The sequence below is a fragment of the Microtus ochrogaster genome, unplaced genomic scaffold, assembly GCF_000317375.1.
Source record: "Microtus ochrogaster isolate Prairie Vole_2 unplaced genomic scaffold, MicOch1.0 UNK5, whole genome shotgun sequence".
NCBI lineage: Eukaryota > Metazoa > Chordata > Mammalia > Rodentia > Cricetidae > Microtus > Microtus ochrogaster.
In genome coordinates this window covers 1512002-1531964 of record NW_004949103.1, presented here as the reverse complement: position 1 = coordinate 1531964, position 19963 = coordinate 1512002, and the positions used below count along the sequence as shown (strand labels likewise).

The window sequence follows — 19963 nt, the reverse complement described above, 5'->3', positions numbered from 1 at the left end:
AGACAGACATTCGCCTGCTGTGCACAAGGCTCTACCAGGGGGAACAGAGTCATCCTCTGACCTCTACATGTGCACCAGGGCACATACATACCTGCGCGCGCACACACACGCACACACACACACGCACCTAAATATCTCTGTGGCTTTGGAGTCTGTCCTGGAACTAGCTCTGTAGACCAGGCTGATCTCAAACTCACAGAGATCCGCCTGCCTCTGCCTCCCAGTGCTGGGATTAAAGGCGTGCGCCACCATCGCCTGGCTGCACCTAAATATCTTAAAAATAATCTAAGGACAGGTGTCACCACAGGACAGCAAGAACAAATGAGGACGGGTTGTGAGGCGAGAGGACATACAGGTGACACTCAGGCAATATCAAAGGCTGCTGCTGGGAAAGGCTTCCACCCCGAGAACATGAAGACTCCTGCCTCCCTTGCCAGCCTCTGACTGTGTGCTTCACAGATCTGGTGTGTGTGCATGCAACAAGGTGCCTTTCCTTAAGTGAGACTGCTGCACAGCTAGTAGGCACAGCTGGCTGCTGCTCATCCTGTCTCTGCTCTTGTATAGCAACTCGGTATCCAAAATCCAACAGCAACCCCTTTCTTTCTGAGAGTTAGCCAGAGCTAGCCACATGCAGGACATAGCAGGTCCATATGTGTCAGTCACAGTGAGATCGGAGTGCAAGCCTCTAGACTCAAGTCTCTCAGGAAGAGGCTGATAACCTTGGAGGTCCATGTGGGTTGATGGGAGAAACAGCCACACCATCCTTTCAAGTGGGAAAAGATGCCCCCAATATGTGAAGAAAAGCATCCAATAGGCTGTGTGCTAACATGACACCCAGTGATGCTGGAAATCCTTGGGAGAGGCAAGAGGACCACACAAGGCAGGCCACTCCCACTGTTCCAACTTCTCCTGGGTAGAGGGAACCTGGTAGGAGCCAAAAAACACAGTGAACAGGCTCTGTGCCTTGTGATCGTCGCAAATGAGGAGAAGGTGTGAGGTCACCAGAAACACTTGTTTTCTTCTTTGAACTCTGCTGTTGCCCAACAGCGCCCAGCGATGGGCACTTGCTTCACAGCCAGAGACACAACAGGAGAAAGCAGGGCTGCAATTTCAACATTTTATTGCCAATTATTCAAGTTCTTACTGCTGTTTACAAGCGTTTTGTTTTTAAGGGACCTTTACAAGACTGTCTTAACAATATGACCCCTGGCCACATGCCTGTTTCACATGCCACCAGCCTCACCCTCGGGCTTGAGGAGTGGAGTACACGCACACAGGCAGAGAATAGGGGTACAGGCTTCATCCCTACAAGCCTTGTGATGCCTGCAAGCTAACAGGACAGCCATCAGATTCTGGCTGTCCAGAGAGCCAGTCTCTACCCAGGGACAAAGACATACCCAATAGGTGCATATGAAAACACACACACATGTTTTTAAAAAATCCATCAAGTCCACTTTGTGCCCACACATAAGCTCTTGGGTGTGTGAGCATGCGCCAGAGTATGGTAAACCCACCAGTGGCCACTCTTAAAAGAACACTGACTCTCCTCCCGCAGAAGCCATAGCTGCTGATACATTTTCCTATCATTTGAAATCTGTAGGCACTGGAGCCATCAATGGAAGCTCTGCAGTCTGACTGCCTGACTCCAGGAACCACGTGACTTATCTTGAGCCAACACTTTACTGACTTTGGTCACTTCTGTGACATGCTGGTCAGTCTCCAATCAGACAGGAGAGTAAACCAAGCTCCCACACAAAAATATGGTCAGACAAACAGGTGGCTGAGATGACCACAGTGTGACAGAATGGGAGGGCACAAACCCCAAGAGCTGGCAAGACCTAGGAAGACCTAAGACTTGGTCTTCATTGTTGGGAAAAGCCACAGATCCAGGTGGAGGGGATCATCTGTGAACACATGGCCCTCTGGTTCCACGGGGTCTCCAGTTGGTGGTCCCCAGATCCCACCCATGCCGTTGGGTTGGAGCAGAACTCTGGAAGGCGGCTGAGCCACGGTGGGGGAGTTGACCAAGAGCAAGGTGGTGAAGAGGCTCTTGGGCTTGGCAAGCACCTGGGGCGCAGAACAGCCCATCAGGAAGGCCAAGGTTACAGGATCCTTCCTCAGCTGGTAAGGATGGCAGCACAGCCCCCGTACCTTTTGGAAGCACAAAGGTCTGGCTGTAGCCAGTGTAGCAGGGGCATGCTGTGTGGATTTGCTGAGGGACACTTGGTGGGGACGGATGGCACTGGGCATATGTTTTAGAAATAAAAGGACTGAAGCCACAGCCAACCAGTCACTGACACAGTGGGGATGTCACGGTGAGTAGGTTAGATGTCCCTACCACCATGCACTTCCTCAGTGGAGATGCTGGTGCCACCAAAAGAAGGGGCATTCCCCCCCCCAAAAAAAATCTTCAAATTATGTCCATGGTATAAAGCCCTAAGTGGCAAGTAGAGAGAGTCATGGCCACAGCACAGAAGCGCTAAGGAATCAGAAGGCAGAATAGAGAAGAGAGCTTTGCAAAAATCTTCCATGGACCCCAAAGTTCACCTGAGCAGAAGCCTTCATTGTGAGCCCTGACTTTACCTTCCTATTATATCCTAAGAGAACATGGATAAAATCCTCTGTCCTAAGGCCCTCAGGGAGACACGTTATGCAAACTCCCTGACCCTGCACATGCGACACGACCTTTCCCCATTTGAGGATGCTTATGGCAGGCTGACTAGGATCACGGAAAAGGTACGATGTGCGTGTTTTTCAGCATGGGTATCTTGGTGTCTCCTGGGTTCAGGCCTCTGGATCAGCTGCTTCTGCTGTGGCTGCCTCTCCCACCACGGTTACAGCTGGGACTTCGGTCTGATGGTCAAGGGTTTGTTGGTAGGGAACTCAGGCCACCAGGTGGCACGCTCCAGGATCCCCTCCTGCTGCATGATGGCTGTCCACAGGTTTTTATACAGCTGTAGGCAGAAGCAAAGGGCCTTCACTAGCCGAGGATAAGTGGCCAGCATGGTAGCCTCCAGTTTGTAGGAACAGGAAATTCCCCATGATCACTTTTTAGGAAATGCTAAGAAGATGCATGTTTAATTTATATAAGCCTTTTATGTTTTAGTAGGAAGTAATTAAGGAAATTTAATTATAAAGTGTCATAAAAGCATTTCTGACAGGAACCATCCCCTTGTGAGATTTTCCTCCCTGGGAATGCTGTCTACAGTGACCACCCCAATCCACACAGGTTCCTTGCCCCGACCCCTACCCTCACCTCCCACGTTTGCCAGGACATGACCTGCCTTCTCTGAGACCTATCTCCAGCTGCCCTCGCAATGCGCAAGCCAGGAAACTGGGTCCCCAGTGGCCCCACTAGAGTCTTAGCTGTTCTTAGCCACAGTTCCTCAGTGGAAAATAGGCAGGGTGGGTGCTATCTAGGAGGAAGGTACAGACCTAGCCTGATCCTACGCCTGCAGCAGACATGGACACCTAGGGCGGAGTCAGCTAGGGCAAAGCCACAATAGCAAATGGCTCAGAGGGACCCATGGCACACAGCTGCCCTCCTGCACTGCAGACCTGGCCTGTTCCCCCATGGGGGGGGGGGGAACTTGGCCACAATTCACAATGCTGAGCACTGTGCTCTCTCAGATCCCCAGCTGAGTTTCCACACAGGAAGACACATCTCCCTGAGAGAGTGGGTCAGAGCACCCCTTTCTTACGCTGGGGAGTATGTGCAGTTAGTCACCCTACCAGGGGCCATGGGCTGAGCTGCGGCACTCAGAGCCAGAAGTCCCTCTCCATCTAGGGACGGCTCCTCTCTACCTCCAGCAGTTGCTGATCAGAGGCCAGGTGCCACAGTTCCTTCTGCAGGCGACAGGCCTCTGCATGCAGTGTCTACAATACAGGTCCTGCTGGCAGATGCCTGAGAGGCCTGGTAGCTTAGGGGTGGGGAGTCCAAGTGAGGCAAGCCTCACTCCCCGGTGCTCTCTCCATACCCAAAGTCCTTGGTCCATCAATTCTAACACCAGGGCCCAGACCTCTGCCCGAGACTGGCTCTGCTGTACGTGGGCCACCTGGTAGACTTCTCTGCACCTTGGGCTCTTACAAAAATGTGATCACACAGTTGGCCATCGGCCCTGCCTGCAGACGCTCCTGATGCACCTGGGAACTCTTTGCCCAACCACGGCTCATATTGTCTTCCTGGATGCCCACCCCAATGTATACGCAGTTTGAGTGCGCCAATCTTGGGGTTCAGACTTCTGGGGCGAGCCCCTCATGGGCTTGTGAAGCCCTGAGTCTAGTGCTGCTTGCAGACAGCAGGCTTCATGCCCTTGCTATTGCTCTCTATTCACGGAAGGCCACCGTGGTCCTGGGGTGGGGAAGATAAAAGCACCCCACAGCTCACTGCCATCAGACCTCAAGCACAGGGCTGGGACACCTTGCAAAGTCATGCTGCCAGAATAACAGGGGCATAACCCCACAGGTAGTAAGGTACTGTGAAATGCCAGGCTGCCAGTGTTTCCCTACACAGGCATCACCTTGTGCTAGGGTGTCACACAGGAAGCTACTTCTGAGCTGTCAGGGCCCCTCCTTGGCAGAAGAATGGGTGTTTGTGTGAGGGAGACAGAGATGGCAGGGCTCAGGGCAGGCTGAGTGAACAGAAGGGTACTCCAGACAGGGGTGCAGCCCGTGTGAGGGTCTTGTGATGGGAACCACCCCATGTACTAGAACAGAGGGCAGAATGGGGCTGGGGTTGGAGGTCAGAACAGCGCAGTGTAAAATGACAGGAGAGAAGCAACAGAGGTAGGCACAGCAGGGCAGGAGGGTGCAGCAGGGACAGGAGAGTCCAGTTGCATTTTGGGTGCCTGGCTGCTGGCAGATGGGATGGCCCTGTGGACAGAGAGGCCCAAGCCCACTAACTGCTTCTAAACAAGCCATTCTAAAATTTGGTAGCAAGTGGGCATGAGGAAGTTAAATGAGGAGTGTGGGGCTGTACGGGCAGGCACAGAGAAGCAGAGGCCCCCACGGTTGGGTAGTCAGCTGGGGATGGAGGGCAGGCTAGGAGGAGAATCTGAAGATGCTCAAGGCTTTACAGCAGAGAAAGCAGATGGGGTCATGTCTGACCTGAGGGGTCAGGGTCAGGGTGGCTAATGGTGTCTGTGACTGTGCTGCAGGGCCTATGTGGAGAGCAGGCAGGGAGGGTGAGGAGGCTGGGATCTCGGGCTTCACAGAGGACTATATGTCACCTCAGGGCAACAGTGAAGCTTCCTTGTTCCGTAGGGTAAAGGGCCAGCAGGCATGGGTACCCAAGACTACAGAGCTGGAGTGACAAAGGGCTGTGACACCACCTGATTTCTCTTGTCCCCAGGAAGCCCCCTGTGAGAGACAACTTCCAGGGAGGCACCCAAGACTGTTCACTACCTTAGGACCCTCAGACTCTGGTCAAGTCTCAGCGGCGACAGGGGTCACTCCCCTTACCTCACCATCAGCTTTGCCAATTGGGGAGCTCAGAATAAAGTCAGGAGGGGCGATCACGTCCACCAGAGCCACCGCATCGTCTTTCAGCTGTTGGGAAACAAAGTTTGTCCGCTTGGCGAAGCTCTACAGTCTCCAGGGCAACAGTGGAGTAACAGAAGCACGCAGCCGGTTGCTACAGAGCCCTGGAAACCTGAGCAGGCGCACAGAGCTCTGAGGCCTCACCGGTCTGGGTTGTGGACTCCCTGGGTGTGTGTTTGCATTTTTCTACTGTGTCGCCATCCACTCAGGACAGCCAGCGTTTGCTCTTGCAGTGGGGCTGCGCAGCTGGCAGAGGTGACGAGTACAGCTTGTTAGTGCGTCCCCTGAGGCTCATCCTCAGCCTATGGCCAAGCTGACAACTGCTATTCTGACGCAGGAAAGGAAGTCCAGAAGCCACAAGGACAAAAAGTGCTCCTGAGCTCCTGTGAAAGCTATCACGCCTGCAGTTGAGGTTCTGTGACCCCTGCTTCCTCACCCAGATGATTATTAAGCCCCACAGAGCAATCTGCTACGGAGACGCCCAAGGATTTTCTGGAAATGCAAACATTTTTTTTTTCTTCAGATAACTCCTGCCAAGCACACTGAAGTTTAAGTTAACATGTAGGTGATGGGAGAGGGTGGGCAGGATAACGGTGGGGGCTGCGCAGTGTGGACAGACAAAGGTGACGGGACTCACCTGCATACACAGGGCCAAGATGGCATCCTGCATTGCTCGTCCTGCTTGTTCACCAGCAAGGTAGCCACCTGCAAGCACAACCTTGTCACACACCCCTCAGCCCTGTGACCACAGCACATCAGAAGTGGCTTTCCCACTCAGTGTCGTTAGGCCCTCGGGACAGAGGTGTCAGGGTATCACAGCACTGACCAGCCTACTGTGATGTCTCGGCAGAAACGTGCTGGCTCAGGGCCAGTTCTGAGGTTCCTTGTCCCTGGGCATGTGTCAGTCCTGGCTAAGAAGCCGTGAGGGGGGCAAGGCCCTGAGGCTTGGGGCTGGCATAATGCCACCACAGGAGGAACAAAGAGTACACAGGTAGACAGGTGTCGGCCTCAGACTGCACAGGTGCCCAGACGCACTGCAGGTAGCTGTGAGGAGCTGTTATCCAAGAGGGGACATGGGGCTCTGGTGTGTGGGGCACACAGACTTCTGAAGCCACCAGGGGTCAAAGTAGGAGACCCTGCTGCTTGGTGCCACCTCAAGCCCACAGCAGCCTTCCTGTGGAATCTCAGCAGTGGTCTGTGTAACTGGGAATGTGCGGGTGACAGGAGCTTCTTCTAGGATGCTTCTCACTGAAGAGGAAGGCACCTAGTCACTAGGCTGTCTTGGCTGAGGTCTAGGTTCCAGTCTCACCTTGGTAGAGCAGGGCCGTGTGCTGGCTCAGGGACCACAGGCCGTAGAGCATGCTGAGCCTCCTGAGCACAGGCTGCAGAGACAGAGGCACGCTGGAGCTGTGCGTGTGATCGTGGAATTGCTGTACCACAACGAATTCCAGGAAGACCAGGGCCAGGGGCTGGCAGTAGTACACCTGCAAACAGAAAAGGGACCTGGTGTCCTGGTGTGTGCTGGAGGCAGGCGTCACTACAGCTGTACAGCTGGATCTCGTCTGAGAAGGAACTACACAGAACTGCATCATAGGTCAGTACTGTGAAGCCAAGCAGCACGGAGACACAGTATGGTGTGTGTGCACTCACATGTGCACACACATGTGAGCACGCACACACACACACACACACACACACACACACATACACACACCTCTCCAAGTGAAGCTAAGCCCTACGAAGGAAAGGCTGAAACATTTACATACTCCAAGACAGCCCACTTTTACTTGGCCCCATGCTTAGCTCTCAAGAGAACAGAGGCCCAACAGGCTGTCACTATAGAACTGTGGTGCCAGCAAGAGGTTCCAGGGCATAGGATCTGTCCTCCTGGGTGACTAGGGAGGGTGGAGGGGCACAGGTTGTACTGGACAGGGCTAATGTTGCACTGTTCTCCGGGGTTTCTGAAGTGCAGTCCCCCTGTTCCTATACTGCCTGTGAGACTGGCGAGCAGACCCAGGCCCTATGGGATCCCCTCTCTAGTCACAGACTGATCACCTCCTTAGGGAGACTAGCCACCAAAGACCCCTTGGGCGGCCTTCTCTGATAACCGATTGCTCATGACTGTCAGCACAGCTTTCCCTGCCTCATCAGACCTTTTAAATCCACAGAGGATTTCAACCCACACAGGTGCTGCTTAACTATGACCCCAAGCACAGGCTGCTTCTGGGGGGTGGGGGACACCGAGCCAGGAGGCCAGAGAGCAGGAGGTGCTGCGGCCCTCCCCAACTGAAGGTGATGATGAAGCGCTAAGCAGAGGGGCAGGGAGGGGTGAGGGAAGGAGTGAGGGGAGGGCTTTTGAGGTGCTACCCCATGAAGGACCCTTACTGTGGGCCCAAATTCTTCCACCCCACCCTCCACTTCGGCTGTTGCTGTTCTGGCTTCCAGCAGCCACCATGTGGCCCTATAAATGCAGCAGCCTTCCTTTCTCCCATAGGCAGCAAGGCTGCCACCTTTACAGGGTGCAAGGGCAGGGGGGACACTGACTTCTCACGCCAGAGCAGCTGGAGACGCAAACGGTGACGCAAACCTACCTGACTGTTGTTTCTTGCTTCAAAGTCACTGCCTGTAGACTTTTTCTCTTGAGAGAACTTCTGATGACTCCCATGGAGCAGGTAGCAGACAAGCCAGTGGTACGCTGCCAGGGGGGCTGCAGAGGGGACACGGAAACAAGTGGGAGCATCTGTCACCACGCCTGTCACCCCGGGGCAGACTGCGCTGCTGGCCGTGTGTGCCCAGTGGTCTTCATGAGGCCAATAGAGGGTGGGTGGTTTTGCAGACAGGGAAACCCAGTCACTGAGGGCAGCTGCCAGAGGCCCTTTACCAGGTGGAGTTGACAGGGTGGGTGTGTCTGACAGCATTTCCACACCGCCATACAGATCACAGGGCCACTCAGCCAGCCAAGACACAGTGGCTGCTCTTTCAGGGGCACTGAGGTCTGCATGGGCATCAGAGTGCCCAGTTGCCAAGGATGGACAGGGCTGAGAGGGCGAGCACCTGTATTCCCATCCTCATCCACTGGCCAGCCAGAGGGCAGTAGGTTGGCCCTTGCCCTGCCAAGGCCTCAGTCTGGCATGCTCCCACTGGCAGCAGAAAGGCAGTTACAGAAGGGAGGTCCAGGGTGGGTTTCCGGGACCTGGCAGCAACTTCAGCCAAACAGCAGAGAGGCAGAGGGGGGGTTCATCCTTCCTGCCATACCTGAGCTGACTTCCCACAGTACTCAGGACAAAGGGCACTGGTGAGTGAGGACACACAGCCTTGGATGGGAAATAGGTTCTGACCACATGGCGGTGTCCATGCTCTCCACACCCCACGGTAAAAAGGCCCAGGCACCTGGTTCAAAGGACCTGCAGATTTCAGGGACCAGGGAGCAAGGGGATCTCTTCTAGGCAGCTGGTTATGGCTCAGAGCTCCTGGGAAGGAAACAGGGGGTCTGGCAACACCAGGTGTGGGCCCATTTCCTCTGGTGTCACAGAGCCTATTCCCAGGAAAATGATGCATAGAGTATCTGGCTGTGATAGCCTCGTGGCTAACAGAGCGAGGCCACCCTGGGTTAGGGCAGCTCTCAACTCCAATAACAAGGGGTCCTTATGCAGAGACAAAAGATATCCTGCACCAACAGAGGCAGAGGGTAGAGTGTCACAGTTACAAACCAAGGGTGCCTGGAGCTCCCAGGATCAGGCAGAGGCGAGGAAGGACCACTTGATTTTGGCTGTCTACTTTTACACTGTGAGACAATAGATGCCTGGTCCTCTCAGTACCCGGACAGCCCCAGAACAAGATCCAGGCTTCAAGGATGGTCATCCTTGAACCTTAATGTTGCCCTTAGCACGTCAAAACCCTGGAGTCAACTTCTGGAGGTCACAGCCAAGGCTGGGATACTGTCCATCTATTCTAAGCTCATGTGGCTCACTGCTCCCCAGTTCCTCCAAAGGACCAAGTGATGGGTAGCAGGAAAGGTGGGTGTCACACAGACCTTTCCAAGATTTATGGACAGCAACAAAACCAAGGAAAGACTGCAAGCCAGAAAAGCACCTGCACCCATCAGTGGTCACCCCAGCGTAAGCGCCACTGTCCTTCCCTGTGGCCAGGTGCATTCCTGGGGCGATGACAGGAAGAGAGGGGCAATGGAGCCGAGCATGTTAGTACCTGCTGAGTCCAACCAGTCAGCTTTGCTGGAGCCTGTGAACTTCCGGCCCAAGATTTCAGGATAGGCTTCCAGAAAGTCCACTATCTTGAGAGGGCGTGTATATGGAGCTCCACCTAGGGTACACACTTCTGTGACTTAGGAGAAAGATATGGAAGCCCCCCGCCCCACCAGAGCCTGGCAGCTAGCTCAGCCACCTCTGGCTAGGTGCCTCTACTCTGTCTGCTCGGAAGCGCCTGTGCCACCAGGTGATAGCCTTTATTCACCCCGAAGATGGTCTACCTTTGCTTTAGCCTTTTATTTTTGAGATGTGTCTTTTTTGGGGGTTTTGGTTGGGGAGACAAGGTTTCTCTGTGTAGCACTGGCTGTCCTGAAACTCGCTCTGAGGACCAGGTTGGCCTTGAACTCACAGAGATCCTTGAACTCTGCCTCCCAAGTGTTGAAGGCATGCGCCACCACCACCCAATGAGACAATGTCTTGCCTCCAACTTGAGCTGTTCCTCACTGGCCTAAGTACTCAGACTATGGGACTGTGCCACCATGTCTGGCCCAAGGACACAGCCTGACGCAAGCTTGCAATCCCCAGAGTCTGAGAGAGTACTCTACCCCGCTGAGGTCAGCCTCCCACAGAAGTGCCTACCTTGAAGCTTGTGCTCCAGGATGCTGAGCAGGTAGTTGCTGGTTTGCTGTAGCAGGACATTGTTGTCACCTTCATAGGTGCAGTTTGGATCATTGTCATTTCTGAGCTCACCGAGCCTATTTACTGCAAAAAATGCCACGGTGTCACTTACGAGGCCCCCCCTCAGGCCCACCCAGCCAGGGGCAGGAAGTACTCGCCTCCCTGCCCCTTGGTCCACATCTGCTGGCTTTGCCCCAGTTGTTCCCCATCCTCAGGGAATAAAAGTCATCTCCAGGAAGGCTGTGGGATGGCAGAAGAATACGCAACACATGGCTGGAGGCTGTGAGGACCTAGGACTGTCACCCTCCTGCCTGTTGGTATTACCTGAAGAATCGCCTAGCAGAGCTTCTCCAGAGTGTGGGGACCACTCCAGAGACAGGACATGGGGCTACTCTTCTATAGCTAAATGAAGCCTTAAAAAGCCAACTTCCAACCTGAGATTGCTCCCACCCTCACGTCTTCTCTTGCTATGAGAACAGTCAGAGCCTACGTGCACTTCATGAGATGTGCTTTGCCCAGGGTCTGCCTGAGGCAAGTTGTCCAGAACCAAACTCTCAGCCCTTCCTCTCTGGTGGAACACATTCCCTTTGAGGGAGATAGAGGACCAGCCCAGCCCCTCCATGCTCTAACTGACCCACCAGGTAAATGCCTGGGGGAGACCTCCAGACAGTTGACATGTAACCCTGATATGGCTCTTTCCGTTCCTGTTGACTCTGGTCCCCGCATCCTGACTGCTAAGTCATGAGCCATGAGTCAGTCACGTCTGCATCTATAGTCCTTTGAGAAGTAATTTCCTTATTTATTTAAAACCAGAACAAAGCTAAACTATTTATGTGCTTTTGTGAGTTATAGAAACAAATAAAAGCCCTACTAAGGACTGCAGGAAAGATAAAAACATAATCACAAATAACTGAGACATGGCCATTGCAAGCTGGGAGAGACGCTGTGTGTGGGGATGGGGGTGGGAGTGTAGGCTAGACCAGAGCATGCTGAGCTGCAGGGACAGGCTAGCGGGAACACAGGATCCAAAGTATCACAGGGGCATCACCAGCTCCACGGCAGCCTGCGTCAGCTCTCAGGCCACTGAAGGGTTGGCAGGTCTGCGCAGTCGGCAGCAGCAGTGGCTGTCCGTGAGCAGCCACTGTCAGTCATTGCTGATGTGACGTCAGTGGCCGAGCATGGAGGTCAGAGTAACCATGCTAAATTAACAGTAGGGAAGTATTAGGGGGCCACGCCTCTGCTACAGTAAAGTTGGGGCTGTATATCACAGTGCTATAGGTCAGGTCCTCTAACCATTTATATGCCCTGACTCATTGAAAGAACCTATAGGCTGTGTGTATAAGTCCACCATCTTCTAATAAGAAAGCTAAGACAGAGTGAGGGTAACCCGTCCAGTTACCATGGAGACTACACCAGGCTCTGACTGGGCCAGCTGGTGGTTCACCCGCAGCCATGTACTAGCTGCTTGCATGATGTGAACCTCGGCATCAGTAAGGCTCAACTTGCTGGGTTTCAGAACTACATTAAACCAGGCTGGTTCCCTACCGAGTTATCAGCCAAATGTCGCACTGAAAAAGACCTGCTAATTCCACACAGCTGCATGCTGGGATCACACGTTTACTTCCTTACCATCCCCAATTGTGACCAGGAAGCATGAAGCATCAGAAAGTGGGATCCGGCTAGGGCAGGGCTTGGTGGACTTGCACTGTGATAGACCAGGAAGTAAGTGTTTCAGATCTCTGTCATGAGGACTTGGCACTGCCACCACAGTGTGGAAACAGCCAGAGAAAGTGTATGAGTGGGTGTGGCTGTGAGAGTAAGGGTGCATATGAGTGGGTTAGCTGTATTCCAGAAAAACAGGCTACACTCTGTGGGACCCTGACCTAGCAGCCTATGGGAGGGCGGAGGATGAAAAGCTGCCCCAAACTAACCCAAACTTACTGGCCAGATAGCCGTGTCCCCCACATGCCTCACGACACTCCTGGATCCCCCGTTGGGCTGTCCACGAGGCTAGGGGCTTGCCAGCCGATGACAGTACGTGGATCTCACGTCCAAGTTCTGCCTGTGGGAGAGAACCTGGTGAGGAGAGGTGAAGATAGACTCTGGCAATGCCAGTCGGGCCCTAGCTTCAACACTAGTGTCAAAGAAAGGAAACCCAGCTGTGACGAGAGGGGTTTGGGAGCACTTGAGAGCACAGGCAACATGGGCTCCATTGCACAGGTTCACGGCCGGTAAACAAGCACAAGGCAGATGTGTATGGAAATACATCTCAAGGGCAGCAGATCCACTACAGACCGCTGGAGCATGCCTATTAGACACAGCTCCTACAAAGCTAATGGATGCATACTGAACATGACCATCTGCAGAGAGGGCCACCAATCAGGGGCAGAGATGGGCACAACACTGCACAAGCAGTGTGGCCCTCTGAGGAGAGGGAGGCCTAGGACCGCGGTCACGCAGATATTTGGTGATGGCCTGGCAGCCAGACACTCCTGGGCCTTCCTTCCTGAAACTCAATCTCCTTCACACACATCCTCATTTCTTCTTCACTGAATGCAATGCCCGCTACACAAAATGATCCATTTGCTCAGAGGTGTCCGTCTCAGCTATGGACAGTTTCAGTTGCCACTGTGCATGGATGGGTTGAATCAGAAGGAAAACAGGAGAACAGTGTCAACGGGCAGGTTCAGACTCACTAGGAGAGCACAATTGGCCCCTTCGTGCCAGCAGCACCCCTCCGTGGCCTGTTCCCTTCCAGGGACCCATACCAGTCTGTGCAATGCCCCAAGCTCTCACTCCGGGTCTGTGCTGAGCATCCCAATGCCGCTCCTGACAGGCTGTTCAGGATAAAGTAGGTACCCACAGTCTGCAGCTTCTAATCTGCTCTGAGACCCACGTCTTTTGATTCACATCTGATATTCACTCAGGGGGCAGCACAAGGAAGGGCCAAACACCAACCCATAGGCTGCCAACAGAGAAGCCGGCAATGGACTTCCCCGTGCAGAGCAGCTGACCCTGTGGGGTTACATGCTCACTTCTGGCACAAATCCTGGTCTGTCAGCTCAGAGAGTAGATTCAGACCTCCGTACAGTTGTTTATGAAAAGACAAGAGCCGAGTCGTCCTCTGAGGGCGGCGATGCAGAGTGTGAAAACCACTCTGCTCTCAAAAGAAGCTGTGAGTCCTGCTCTGCCAGCACCCATCTCTAAGAAACGGGGTGATGGATGGAGCCCCAACTGCAAGTCACTGGGAGAGCTAAACCCCAAGCTGGTAGGGCAGCTGAAGGAACTCACACAGGCTCTATTCACACAGCCAGCTGCTTTTGTTTGGCCCCAGTTCTGAAACAAGGCTGCCCAACCTCGGCAACGGCAAACCAGATGCCTTACCTGCTTGGCACCGTATTCTCCGCTGAGCAGGTCTTTCTGTAGCTCCATCAAGTATGAGAAGATTGTCTTTAAGAAGAGGTCCAAGGCAAAGGCAGCTGCCAGGTATGGGAGTAAGCGCCATTGCTGAGGGAAACAGACACATGGCAGGTACTCAGAGGGGTTGGCCCAGTCAGCCAGCCTACCACTGGCCCTGGGAACCCGGAGTCAGCTTCCTTAGAAATGAAAGAAACCCATTGCTGGTGCCAGTTCAGCCCAAGACGGGCACCAAGTTTTATGCTTATTTTCTGTGTGCCAATGCTTTGCCTGCATGTCCTACATGGGTGCACCTCATGTGCACCTGATGCCCAAGAAGGTCAGAAAAAGGTATCAGATTCCCCAGAAGCTGGAGTTACAGATGGTTGTGAGCCACCATATGGGTGCTGAGAATCAAACCCAGGTCCTCTGGAAGAGCAACAAGTGCTTTAAACCACCAAGCCTTCTCTTCAGTCCCGGCCCCATACTCCTTGAACCCATGAAAGGAGATCAGTCACACTGGGATGAAGACTCACACACCAGCACCCGACACACACAGCACACACCCACTGCCAGACAGACAAATGGATGGGATGAATGGATTGGAGGGGACAGGTGGAGCCTAAAGGGACCCAGTGAGCTACCGTCATGGCTGACCCATGTGTGCAAAGTGTCAGACAGTGAGCCAGTTGTTTCCATGTGACAGTGCTACAGCATTTTGCAGTTCCAGGAAGTGGCAGCACCAGCGAGGACCTGGGTCAGAGCTCCTTGGCTGCTGGGCTTCCCAGAGTAGTCAATACGTCATTGCAAGGGGCACAAGGACGCCGGCACAGTAGGGTACATGAGCCACCCAGGCATGGAGGAACTTTTTAATAGTCACTTCCTAAACAGTCTGTTACCAACGTAAGAGGGAAGCGAAGAGAACAGGCAATTCTGTCTCACTTCCTCAGACTGTCAGTCAAACACCTATTTAATGCAGCTCTCGGCACCAGACCTAAGCCAGATTTAGCAGCCAGGTTACCTACCTGACCCTTGACCCCATAAAGTGAGGCTATGACTGCCCCTCTGCCTACAAAGGGCACCTAAGCAGGGCATGCAGAGGGATCACAGGTAGCTGTGATGCACCCCTTCCCACTCATGGTCTCTGTGCCTTGCCCCATTGCTGCCTCAGAGGATGCAAGGCTGGGTACCACTTCTATTGCTTTAATGCCAGAGTGTTTAAAGCTCACCTGCTGCTCCCAGAAATGACTTCCTCGGGGCCATTTCTTAGGGATGGGACAGATGAGTCAAAGAATGTAGCCAGACCCAGAACAGCATCGCCTGCCCAAGCAGGGTATCTCATCTGTTCATTGGGCAGACTTGTACCTGCCACCATAGACCTTGGCTTTCCTCTGCCCATCCGTTTGAGCATACATATGCTTTTTTAACTAAAAGCCACCCCACGGCTCTGGTGCCTGGCAGGTGCAATCTTTCCCACTGTCCTATTCTTAGGGCAGTCCCCAAGGCCAAGAAGAGCAGAAAGCAGGGGATGAGTCAGGTGGCCAGTACCTGCAGTGGATAATCAAGGACGGGGATTTCTTCCTCATCTGTGGGTCCGAACTGACACCGTGTGGCTGAGAATCGGAGGGCTATGGTCACTGCCAGTTTCAGGTTGGTCACAGAGAAGCCAATAATGGCGATGCGTCCTGAGGACAGGGGGCCCAAGGATGCTCTGAAACGCCGCCGGCCATCCTGGGGAAGAAAAGCAGTGTCTAATGTCAGCCAGACATTGTGCAGCCTCCAAGAACGTCCCAAAGACGAAGGTGTACCCCAAAGAGGAGCGGGCTCCCAACTTGCCCAGGGAGGGAGCTCTGAGGAGAGGAGCACTGTGACTGAGCTGTGAACTGTCCACCTGAGGGCCTGCCTTTTCCTGCATGGGCATCAGAATGCACGGTGTGAACTGTCCACCTGAGGGCCTGCCTTTTCCTGCATGGGCATCAGAATGCACGGTGTGAACTGTCCACCTGAGGGCCTGCCTTTTCCTGCATGGGCATCAGAATGCACGGTGGCCCAGCCTGGGGCTCCACATCCACCAGGCACTCTGCTGGTGCAATGGCTCCTGGGGGCCCAGTGCTCCAGCCTCACTGTCAACAGCACAGCCGTCCTGTTCATCACTGTTTGGCAGGAGCTGTGCTCAGGTCTCTTGGTGGTACTGTGGGACAGCCTGATGTCCTTGCCCCCTGTCCCCTGCTGCCGCTCTGGGGTTACTGCTTGGGTCCTTCTTCCAAAACAGTGTATTGTGGATAGGACAGTCTCCCAACAGGGAGCATCTGTCACAACCTCGTGTAGAGAAGACAGTTTTGTTGGCACTAAAAATGTTTACCTTTGCCAGGCGATGGTGGTGCAGGCCTTTAATCCTAGCATGTGTGAGACTGAGGCAGAGGCAGGCAGATCTCCTAGTTCCAGACAGGCCTCGTCTACAGAGTGAGTTCCAGGATGGCCACTCCAGGAACGTCACAGAGAAAACAAAACAAACAAACAAAAAAAAGTTCAAATTCAGTGGCACCCCGAGGAGCAGAGGGAACGGTGGCAGCTGCTCATCTGTGTCTGGCAGCATGATTTCTGCACCTTCTCTCTAATGATCCCATTTTCCCCTGGTGTCAGTAGACAGCTTTTCCCTATCTTCCTCTTTCAGCAGCCTCTCTCTCTCCAGCTGGGGACACTTGTCTGTCACCTCTCTGAGCCCTACTGTGGTAGGCAGGCCACTCACCTTACCAGAACCTTCCACTGCCTTCTTTCTTCCATGTCTTTCACATCATGGTAAATTTTAATTGGTTGTTTTCATATTATTCTGTGCCTTATGTGGCTTCTTAGCTCACAAGGCTAATTTCTCTCCAGTAACTTTTCTGTATTCATTCTTGCTTTTCCACCAGAGCTGAGAGCTGTCTGAGGAATGTCCTTCCTGGGCGCACCCCCGGGACATCTCCTCCTGGAGCTCTGTTCTCAGGGTCAGCCGCCTGACTGTGTGCTCACCACTCCCCAGAGCTGTGCTGTGGGATGCCCCATGGCTCTTGATCCATACAGTCTGACCACTCTCCGTTTTCACCACATCTGGTTATCCCAGCTATACACAACTTTTCAAGTGACCCTCCTAGCTGCTATTAGTGAAAATGGCCCCATAGGCTCATTTGTTTGAATACTGTCCGTGGAACTGTTTGGGAAGGATGGTCCTGTTGGAAGAGGTGTGTCACACTGAGGGGGCAGGCTTTGGGTTTCAAAACACTCACACCATTCCTGGTGTGTCTCTCCCTTTCTTGTGAACCAAGATGTAAGCTCTCAGCTGCTCCTGCTGCCATGCGTTTGCTTGGCCCCCAGACTTTCTAACCCTTTGAAACCACATGTTCCAAATTAAACACTCTTTTATAAGTTACCTTGGCCATGGTGTTTAATCACAGCAATGGTAACCAAGACATCTATATGATCTGGGAGAGCAGTCCCCTACCCAAGAAGACATGGATACCTAGGTATAGCCAGAAAATGCTGCCAGATTCCGGCCACCCCTACCCACCAACACTGTGGCTAAGCTCCTTCTCTGTTGAGGGCACCAAACTCAACAAAGACTGGCTGGTGTGTGAGGTACCCAGGGCCAGCTTCTCCTGGGGTGATCTCCAACACACAGGGACAGACACTCGAGAAAGTCTGTCCACAGATGCCAACAGCCCACTGGTACCTTAAAGGGGGTGCTGTAGGTGCCCTCGGGGGTGACATTCCCAGTCCGGTCCAGGAGGTTCTGGCGAGGAATCCGAACTTTGTGGAACATGGCAAATCTGTGCAGGGAGAAAGGTGGGCTTACATCATGCAAGTCCCACAAGAGCATGCCACATGCTTCCTGGGCTTTCCTCCTCTCCCTAAGAGCAGCTGAAGGTAACATCATCCCCACAGACAAGGTACATGTGTAATGGGACCATGTGTGGACTATCAAGGCTGAGCTCTTTATTCCCCGGGATGGAGGTGCTCCCACGTCACTGGAAAAGAGAAGCTCCACGCCCACTACCCACTGGTGCACAGCAGCAGACACACACCTGACAGGGGGACTGACATTGCTGCATCCCAGACTTCAACCTCAATTCAGAATTCCCAGTACAGAGGGATAAAACCAGCACATGGTGGTTTAAAATGCTAAATGGAGCCGAAGAGCCTACAGCCCGGTCCACTGATTGGGAACAGTGGTCTGCTTCCCCTGAGCAGCTAGGAAGAGGGTCCACCAGGCGTTGCTAGGGACACTGGGCACTGACAACCCAAGACATTTTGCAATAGTTTAAGGAAGAAGTTTGTGGAAAGCTACAAATCTATGTCAACTGCAAAATGAAACACACTTGGAAACCCAGTGGTTCCTATAGCAGTGAGTCTGGTGGCTGAGATGCTCTGCAAACACAGAGGACCTCATGGGTCACCAGCAACCATCTGCCATGACGGGAGGCAGCCTGGGGCTCCTCACCCGCATCTGACCTCCTTTAGCCCCTGGCTGGAGGCAGCCTCCCTCCACCTGAGTTGTCCTCACTGAACAGCAGGCAAAAACAAAGTATTTCAAAAAGGACACACCCTGCTCAAGACTACCATGCTTGCTATAGCTCTACCTGACCCAGATCCCTGCTGACCTGTGGCCTTCCCCCCTCTTCCCTGAGAACCATGGGTCTCCCTCTGAGGGAAGCAAGCTGCCATCTCCTCTAGGAAGTCAACACGATTTCCTACCCATTCTGCAAAGATCACAAGGCAGACCCCTCATCTCCAGGACACCAACGGGTAGTCCTATTCAGAGTGATTACTTGGTTGTTCCTGTTCCCCACTGAGCCGGTTTTCTGCAGCAGATTCTCCGAGCGGTTATGTTTTTCTACAAGTCTACAGTGCCTGGTCCCTACCAGGAACTTAGTGAAAAGGAACAGAGGTGCTGGGGTAGGAGGGAATCCTCCAAGGTGAAGGAGCCCCAAAGACCATGTCCCAGGAAGACACAGCAGCCCTTCCCAGTACCCACAGGACAGAGCTAAGAAGAGCCCTTGGGTGACAGACCTAGATACAGTGCACCCAATTAACAGAGCACGCTGTGTCTGGCAGCCACCTGGCCTGTGCCCAGCCTGCAGGCCGCACACAATGCCCCATTTTTAAGAAAACCCAGCCTGAGTGCCAAGCCCGAGGTGCTCCATCTGTTTACGTGAAAGCCAAGGAATGCTTTTCAAGTCCAATGTTGTCAACGGAACACACTTTTTAAGGAGTGGAAAATCTTCCCCCTTTCTGCCACAGAGGTAGAACGAGTCTGGACACACTGGTGCTTGTGAAGTTCCCACTCTAGTGTCGGAAAACCTCACACGCGCTCTTTGGGTCACTTTTCTATCCACAGAAATGGTCAAAGGGGTCCAGTTGGTGGGTGGTCTCCGGAGGGCATGGGATACATGTGCAGCAGAGTGCGACAGTGTGACACAGGGAGTGTGGGGCACAAGGCACTCACGTGCATGTATGTGTGATATGGGATGGGTGTGCGACATGGGGGATGGGAAGGTCAAGCAGGTGGGGGGCATACAGATGGGGGCCGCAGAGGCTTAGTGTGTGTGTGAGTGTAAGAGAACAGCAGGACGGCGACACGGGACACCTTTGTGACCTAAGGCCAGTGTTACAGGGAAAGATGAGTGGGGGCTAGCGAGGGTGTCGTAAGTATGTAACGCAGGACACGCATATAACACGGGGTATGTGGGATGAGTGTGGCAGGCGTGCTGGAAGGGTGTAGAGAGCGTGTATGTCATATAACCCCCGCCCTGGGTGTCCTGCTGAAAATTCCAGCAACTTCCTTCTCTGGGGCCCCCCCCTTGAGAAGACCAGTGCAGCCCCACCTGGAGCAGAACCTAATCCAGGGCTCCTCAGCCTCTTCAGGGAGGACTCCCCAGGCCCAAAGGCCCGGCCTCATTATGATAACTACCGTGGGCACCTTGGGGTTGGGCTCGGTGTCTCCTGGAAAGACCCTTGTCTTTAGAAGGCTTGATTGAAAGTGCTCCATGCAGCGAACGCTGCTCTGGATTCCTAGATAGTCCTGACACCTTCGGGGAATCTCACAAAAGGACAAAAGTTCACTTAGAAATGGACCCCAGATTAAAAGCAGCACTACAATTTAAAAGAGA

The 19963-nt window shown here is 53.5% G+C and overlaps 1 protein-coding gene across 3 annotated transcripts in view; it reads right to left on the bottom strand.

Annotated features, from left to right (window-relative positions):
- Window positions 1-1103: 1103 nt before the first annotated feature.
- Acox3 (acyl-CoA oxidase 3, pristanoyl) overlaps window positions 1104-19963 on the bottom strand; it is a 33457-nt gene continuing 14597 nt past the window's right edge. For all 3 annotated transcript variants that reach the window (XM_005365924.2, XM_013353327.1, XM_013353328.2), the window contains exons 8-18: window positions 17527-17623; window positions 15366-15548; window positions 13806-13928; window positions 12363-12483; window positions 10383-10505; window positions 9745-9858; window positions 8130-8245; window positions 6848-7022; window positions 6176-6243; window positions 5461-5547; window positions 1104-2954 (exon numbers count right to left, since the gene is read on the bottom strand). In XM_005365924.2, coding sequence (XP_005365981.1) covers window positions 2835-2954; window positions 5461-5547; window positions 6176-6243; window positions 6848-7022; window positions 8130-8245; window positions 9745-9858; window positions 10383-10505; window positions 12363-12483; window positions 13806-13928; window positions 15366-15548; window positions 17527-17623 — 1327 coding nt within the window. In that variant the 3' untranslated portion in view covers window positions 1104-2834. The remainder of the gene's footprint in view (window positions 2955-5460; window positions 5548-6175; window positions 6244-6847; window positions 7023-8129; window positions 8246-9744; window positions 9859-10382; window positions 10506-12362; window positions 12484-13805; window positions 13929-15365; window positions 15549-17526; window positions 17624-19963) is intronic.